General features: G+C 34.6%; 2 protein-coding genes and 2 long non-coding RNA genes across 6 annotated transcripts in view; 1 reads left to right on the top strand and 3 right to left on the bottom strand.

Annotated features, from left to right (window-relative positions):
* The first annotated feature begins 682 nt into the window (after window positions 1–682).
* Window positions 683–1291, top strand: LOC105313932 (uncharacterized). Its single transcript, XM_011407754.1, has one exon. It carries the CDS (start codon window positions 683–685, stop codon window positions 1289–1291), a length of 609 nt encoding a protein of 202 aa, XP_011406056.1.
* A 1375-nt stretch (window positions 1292–2666) lies between these two features.
* LOC109584732 (uncharacterized) lies at window positions 2667–3560 on the bottom strand. Its single transcript, XR_002186154.1, has 3 exons — window positions 3375–3560; window positions 2923–2997; window positions 2667–2863 (listed from the first exon to the last, which is right to left on the bottom strand). It is a non-coding gene; the product is annotated as an uncharacterized LOC109584732 (long non-coding RNA).
* A 165-nt stretch (window positions 3561–3725) lies between these two features.
* Window positions 3726–5277, bottom strand: LOC109584733 (uncharacterized). Of its 3 annotated transcripts, none has more exons than XR_002186155.1 (4): window positions 5135–5277; window positions 5030–5088; window positions 4443–4637; window positions 3726–3965 (listed from the first exon to the last, which is right to left on the bottom strand). It is a non-coding gene; the product is annotated as an uncharacterized LOC109584733 (long non-coding RNA). The 3 variants fall into 3 exon arrangements; XR_002186157.1 differs by having other exon boundaries at window positions 5030–5075; XR_002186156.1 differs by lacking the exon at window positions 5030–5088.
* A 1021-nt stretch (window positions 5278–6298) lies between these two features.
* Window positions 6299–6571, bottom strand: part of LOC100636124 (RNA-binding protein NOB1-like) — a 2276-nt gene continuing 2003 nt past the window's right edge. Inside the window, exon 4 of the mRNA XM_020000561.1 lies at window positions 6299–6353. Coding sequence (XP_019856120.1) covers window positions 6324–6353 — 30 coding nt within the window. The 3' untranslated portion in view covers window positions 6299–6323. The remainder of the gene's footprint in view (window positions 6354–6571) is intronic.

Genomic DNA, 6571 nt, shown 5'->3' with positions numbered 1-6571 from the left:
GCCAGAATCAACTACTAAACAGCTCACTTTCCTCTTGTTCATCTCAATGTCATGGGCGACGGGCGTGGCCTGAACATAATCTACAATAATTATCTTTTTATCTTTTTTCATTAATTTTAGTATCTATGATTATAGATTAGCATCATATCATACAATTTTTATATTTTTCTTTACTTAATGTAATAAAAAACAATACATTATCATGGTTTGTTAACTATCTCATGGTGCAAATATTTTTAAAAAGAGATATTAAATATATTAAAATCTCAAGAAATCATGATCTATACAGTTGCAACTGTCTGACAATAATACAATGTGGGCTCCTGGTTCAACAGTTGAAAGTTAATGATTTAAGTCCTTCAAATGATAAAAAACAGCTTTTCTTTCCTCTTTTTTAGTTCTCCAAATCTTTAGTGCAAAGAAAGCATTAAAACCTGTCACTGCTATCACGACTATCTAAAAAATAAAAATTGGAGCATCACTTCATTATAATCTACTGAATCAACTGAAGAAGAAGATATCCAGGGAAAGCCATCACTTGCAAATCAAGACAATGAGTGTACCCAGCCTCCATCTAAAGGCAATGAAACTGTAGCTGAATCAACTGAAGAAGGAGATATCCCAGGGAAGCCATCACTTGCAAATCAAGATAATGAGTGTACCCAGCCTCCATCTAAGGGTGATGCATGAAACTGTAACCGAATCAACTGAAGAAGAAGATATCCAAGGGAAGCCATCACTTGCAAATCAAGACAATGAGTGTATCCAGCCTCCAGCTAAAGGCGATGAAACTGTAACTGAATCAACTGAAGGAGATATCCAGGGGAAGCCATCACTTGCAAATCAAGACAATGAGTGTACCCAGCTTCCATCTAAGGGCAATGAAACTGTAGCTGAATCAACTGAAGAAGGAGATATCCAGGGGAAGCCATCACTTGCAAATCAAGGCAATGAGCACACCCAGCCTCCATCTAAGGGCAATGAAACTGTAGCTGAATCAACTCTTATTGACAAAAGCATTGAAGGAGATGAGACCGTAGCTGAATCAGCTTTTATTGCAGAGGCAAATGTAAAATTAGAGAGACTGAAATCAAAGGAAAAGTGGTTGGAAAATGAAAGGGGTAAAACAGAAGAAGAAAAGAAGAAGTGGTCTGCATACTTTATTGAACAAGAGGAGAATGAGATTGAAAGAATGATGAAAGAAGATGAAGCAAAAATTGACATGTGGAAGTGGATAAGATTTGGAGAAAGGCTTTTAACAAAAAATAGAGGCTATGTAGAACAATGCTAAAACTGAGTAAACACAAAATATACCATAATTTAGGCTCCTAAAAAGGCTATTACAAAATTAATTTAATTGTAAAAACAAATGATTTATCATTCTTCAGTAGGCAGCAGTCAGTGATTGTCGTCTATGTTCTCATTACCCATAGAAGAATAAGCCTCGGGTGACTCTTTGTCCATGCTGCGCTTGCTGGTGGAAGTATCAGCATTTGAAAAAGGTTGAAAATCAACAGGAGGTGTCAGCAGTGACGAGAGTATTGATTGCACGTCAGTTTGGCCGCTTTGCATCATTTGCTCTATAAACTTCATTCTTCTTTCTTCTGCTTCTAACCTTTTCTTCTCTATATCAGCAATTTTTGCTAAAGAATCTGCTCTCATTGTTTCTATTTCTACTTTTGCTTTTTTATCAGCTTCAATCACCTCTAACTTTCTTTTGTGATCTTCCTCCTTGATTTCTTTGTCTTTCTCTTTTTGAGCTTGAAAATGCCATTTGTCATGCTCCCTGTCTTTAGCCTGTTTTTTTTCATTAGCAGCAAGTTCTTTCTCTTTTAATACTACTGCTTTGTCCATTTCTATAATAAGTTCTTTCTCTTTTTGGGCTTTCTTTTCCTTTTCAATAGCAAGTTCTTTCTCTTTTTGGGCTGCCTTTTCCTTTTCGATGGCAAGTTCTTTCTCTTTTAATACTACTGCCTTTTCCCTTTCTACATTAAGTTCTTTCTCTCTTTGGGATGCCTTTTCCTTTTCAATAGCAAGTTCTTTCTCTTTTTGGGCTTTCTTTTCCTTTTCAACAGCAAGTTCTTTCTCTTTTTGGGCTGTCTTTTCCTTTTCGATAGCAAGTTCTTTCTCCTTTAATGCTATTGCCTTTTCCTTGTCAATTAATGCCAATGCCTCGGCGGAGTTATCAGCTTCCTTCGCTCTGCAAACCTTGCATTTCTCTATGGACTGTGCACTCCTGAACAATCCAGTTTCCCCTTCTGTCTGGCCACAGTTTGTGCATTTTACTAGAGGCATAATGTCAAGACAGTAATAATCTATCCAGGGTAATTACTTAGTCTTGTGCGCTAGCGCTGCAGTATCTGGATTTCATAGATATTATACGTACATGGATTGGAAACAGGGCAAGACCGGATGGTCACATGCTCTTAATCTTTTCGCAGGAAGTGACATCATTACCCACGTGGAAAAATGTGACAGCATTACTTGAAGGCTGAAGCATTAAGCAAGTACCTTTGAGACTGTTCTGGAGATATTCTCAACATGCAAATTTTAATTTAAACTCCAAAGGTGAAGGAAACAAAGGAGAGGAAATATAAAAGAGAGAAAATATACATTTAAAAAATACCAATAATATTTGAAATTTAATTTTATCAAAAATAACTATGTATTATTAATATCACTGAGGTATTGTTGATGACTTCGTAGAATTCCTTGATGACATGCCACAAACAAGTAGATTCAATTATTAATGATGATTACAGTCTGCTGATGGCTCATGCTCCTGGCTTTCTCAATATGGTAGACAGTGCATGCAAAGGTATTTTGTTCCTACTATTAAACCATATAACAGATGAAATTGATCCTAGTATGACATAAATCAATACAAAATGCTTTTTCGTAGATGATCAACTTAAAACTTACTTCAATTGGCAGTAAAACACCACCTTCAATAATTTTTAACCTCCTATCTCCTTCCAATTCACTTCATAATTTCTCCTATTTTAAGACATTTATTGAACAAAATGACATCACTAGTACACAAGTACATTCTTAAACATTATGTCTGAATCAAGAAATATCCATCATATACACTTGATTGGCCTAAAATGTGCCCACCGTGGGGTACACGTAACAAACATTAAAAAGCTAATAACTTTAAAACCCTTCCTTATTTAATCAAAATGCCAAGTTTAGTACATGCAGACTCATACAGATCACATCTTTTCAAACAAATTCAAAGTAATTCTATGGCTAGTTTTAAAGAAAATGTGCCCACAAGGTGTTAAAAGACATAAATTTACATCTTTGTGAGTATTGTGGGAGATGATAGCACGCAATTCATATACTTAGCTTTTTAATACAATACTAGTTACCTGGGAAACACAGTGAAGCAACAATTGGATCCAAATCTGTCCAAGGTAAAACACTAACTGACGATAACTACCAACTCCTAGCCGCCATCTCCCGAAAAGAGCCTTTGACTAACAGGAAGTGACGTTTCAGGAGTTTTTAATATTGGCTTCCTGTGATGTTTCCAATCCATGTACGTATAATATCTATGATTATATCATAGATACATGATATAGTTCATGGATTGCATCATGCATATCGCGCATATGCATATGGTGGGTTGGGTCATAGATTGTATACTAAGTTACTTAGTAATACAATCTATGGTTGGGTCAGTCTGGCGCGAGACTATTCTGGGTGGGATGATGCAGTGATGCGATTCATAATTTATTATTTGCAAAAAAAAACAATAACATTAATGATATTTAGTTTAAGACCAGACATCATCAACTCTCCTAGATCAACTCACAGCTAGTAAAAGTTGACCTAAAGCATATACGTGTAATAAGTTATTGTATTTATTGTTATTAATAATTTCTGACATGCAATCTGTGTCCCATGACTGGAGAAGAGACTTAGTGGGTATGGTTTGTAATGAGTACCAGGAAGATAAACTGAGGAGAAAGAGAGAAAGAGAGAAAAGGAAAAGAGATTGCCATCAAATTCTATTTATATACTCATGATATTCATGAAACTAATCAGAACTATAACCTTAGTGTTATACCATACGGGTATAAAATTCCGTGGGGTATTTAATTTCGCAGATTTTGTGGGTGAATTCTCAACCACAAAAATTAATACCCTGGACATGCTCACTGCGCATGCGCAGCACATGAAAATCAATGACTTAATGAAAGTGCACGTGCAAAAACTCAAAATTTAACCCCCTCAAAATTAAAAAATTAAGAGCTTTTCACTAAAACACAAAATTTTATACCCTCGAAATTTTCTACCTGTACATTATGCTTATTGTGATGGGAAATCTAGTTGGATAGGTCTTCCTACCAATACACAAAAGGAATCCAGCTGCAAGGAGCACAATAAATAATACCGCAATAGTTGGTAGTACATGTACACATCTCTCTGTTCACCTTTACATTACTGCATAGCAGCCGGTTGTTTTTATTGGGTAAAGTTTTTATTATTTCATCCAGAATTAAAATTCAGCAAAAAATGTCATCATCATTACGCCTTTACTGCTCTAATAGTTAGAGAGAAACATATACAGCAGTAACATTTTCATCACTAGGCACATAAGGACGGTTGATTTCACTGATGAAAATTACCTAATATACAGTTAAAATTAAAAAGTTAATTATTTTGTACCCACATACAAAATTTAAGGTACGTGTACAAGCATGCATGCATATATGCTCCTTTATGCATATATTTATCACTGTAAATGTAGTATAATGATTGAATCAATCAATATCAGCTACAAAAATAATGGTATCAAAATTGAGGGAAGCAAGCAAAGCATTACATTCAGCTCTCCATTATACAATAATAAATAAATTAATAATCAACCAATAATCTAAAATATGAATAATAATTTAGATAATGTAATAAAAATTGAGGGGTGCTTTTAAAGCTGCTGTACATATCATAATGGTTTACCATTGAAAAAAGCATGGGCTATATACATGTACATGTAGTACACAGTACCAACATTACACACCATAATAGTCATAACCCATAATAGAGGAAGACAGTGTATTCATCATCTACACATCAGCACTATAGGAATAATACAAATTTATTCATGAAGCTAATTGGAACTGACCTTGTATGGTGTCATATCATATGTCAAGCAATTTATTTTCAAGTAAATTTCATTCACTCCAACAAACACAAAAAAAGACTCCTGCCTTTTCCTTTTCTATAGCAAGTTCTTTCTCTTTTTGGACTGCCTTTTCTTTTTCTATAGCAAGTTCTTCTCTTCTTTGGGCCATGTCCAGAAATTGCAATGGAACTTCCGGTTGCTTCAATTTAATAATGGATAAACACCTCATAGTTTAAACTTATTCATAGAGACATAGTTATTATAAGTGGTTAATTAGGCTCATTCTGTTGAATGGCTTCCTTATACCAGTCTTGGAAACCTCATTCATATCATTAACATCAAACAGAATTATTTATGAATGGTTTAAAATGATTTCATTGGAACATTAGAATTATGCCCCAACTCAGTTTGGACTGGAAGTCGAAGCAAATGCGAGGAATTTGAAAAATGTAGCTACGTCACTAATGACACATTATAATGATATTCATAGAGACATGGCCAATATTTCGGCTGTGTTGTTTGACTTGTTTCACTCTTAAAACAGCCTTGCTCTTCCTGCTAAGCTACCGGAGTCAACTAGTCTTCATAAAGACCATCATTATCAGAAGATCTTGCTCCATTGGCTTTTTAAAGAAGAAAGAAGAATTATCAGTTTGGGCTCACGGCTACATGTGCTTATGTAAACTATAACATCATAAACGTCATTGCTTGGTATGCGATTGAGTTTATAGGGAGAACCCGGTTCTCAGGGTTCCCAAGGGCTGAGAGACCCAAGATCTGAGATCCTGTGATGGCATTGGGCAACTAAGAACCTGTGAAAGTCTCATTCTTATTCCACAATCCTATAAGAAGTTATTCGACCACATCAAAGGGTGATGTCACAATAATGAGATATCTCTCATAATTAAGACATCATCCTTTGATGTGGTCAGGTTTATATTTTTGTATATACATGTAGACCCTGTTTAGTGTCATTATCACAATCGTCCTATTTTATTATAAAAATTAGTTCGTAGTATAATTCACTCCAAGTCAAACATGGATTATACAAACTCAAAAAGAACCTGAAGGATATTAACAATAAATAAGTGACATACAGTGTACTGTACACGTATTATTTCATTTCAAAAATTTGGCCAAATAATGTAATAAAAAGTGGGGGTGATTTCAGTCTTACCTTCTGTGGCTTCTAAAAACCAGCTTCAGAATAAGGTATACTCTAAAATAAAATAGTAAAAATAACTTTATTGTTTGTCAAACAATTAAAATTGACTGGCAGTTTCTATTTATTGACAGTTCCTTAAATGTTTTATCATAGCTATAATCATAGATTATGTATACCTGGCATAGTAACCTATGGGGTTATTGTTGCTACTATCATAGTATCTCTATGCTAATATTGTGTAAGATACTATCTTACGTTACTGTAAGATTGTA

The sequence above is a fragment of the Amphimedon queenslandica genome, unplaced genomic scaffold (genome assembly GCF_000090795.2).
Source record: "Amphimedon queenslandica unplaced genomic scaffold, v1.1 AMPQUscaffold_13174, whole genome shotgun sequence".
Classification (NCBI taxonomy): domain Eukaryota; kingdom Metazoa; phylum Porifera; class Demospongiae; order Haplosclerida; family Niphatidae; genus Amphimedon; species Amphimedon queenslandica.
The sequence above is the reverse complement of the archived record's forward strand: the minus strand, read 5'-3'. Positions and strand labels throughout refer to the sequence as shown.

What these genes read in the sequence shown, in the direction of transcription:
- LOC105313932 (XM_011407754.1), top strand. Translation starts at nt 683, where the DNA reads ATGCATGAAACTGTAACCGAATCAACTGAAGAAGAAGATATCCAAGGG.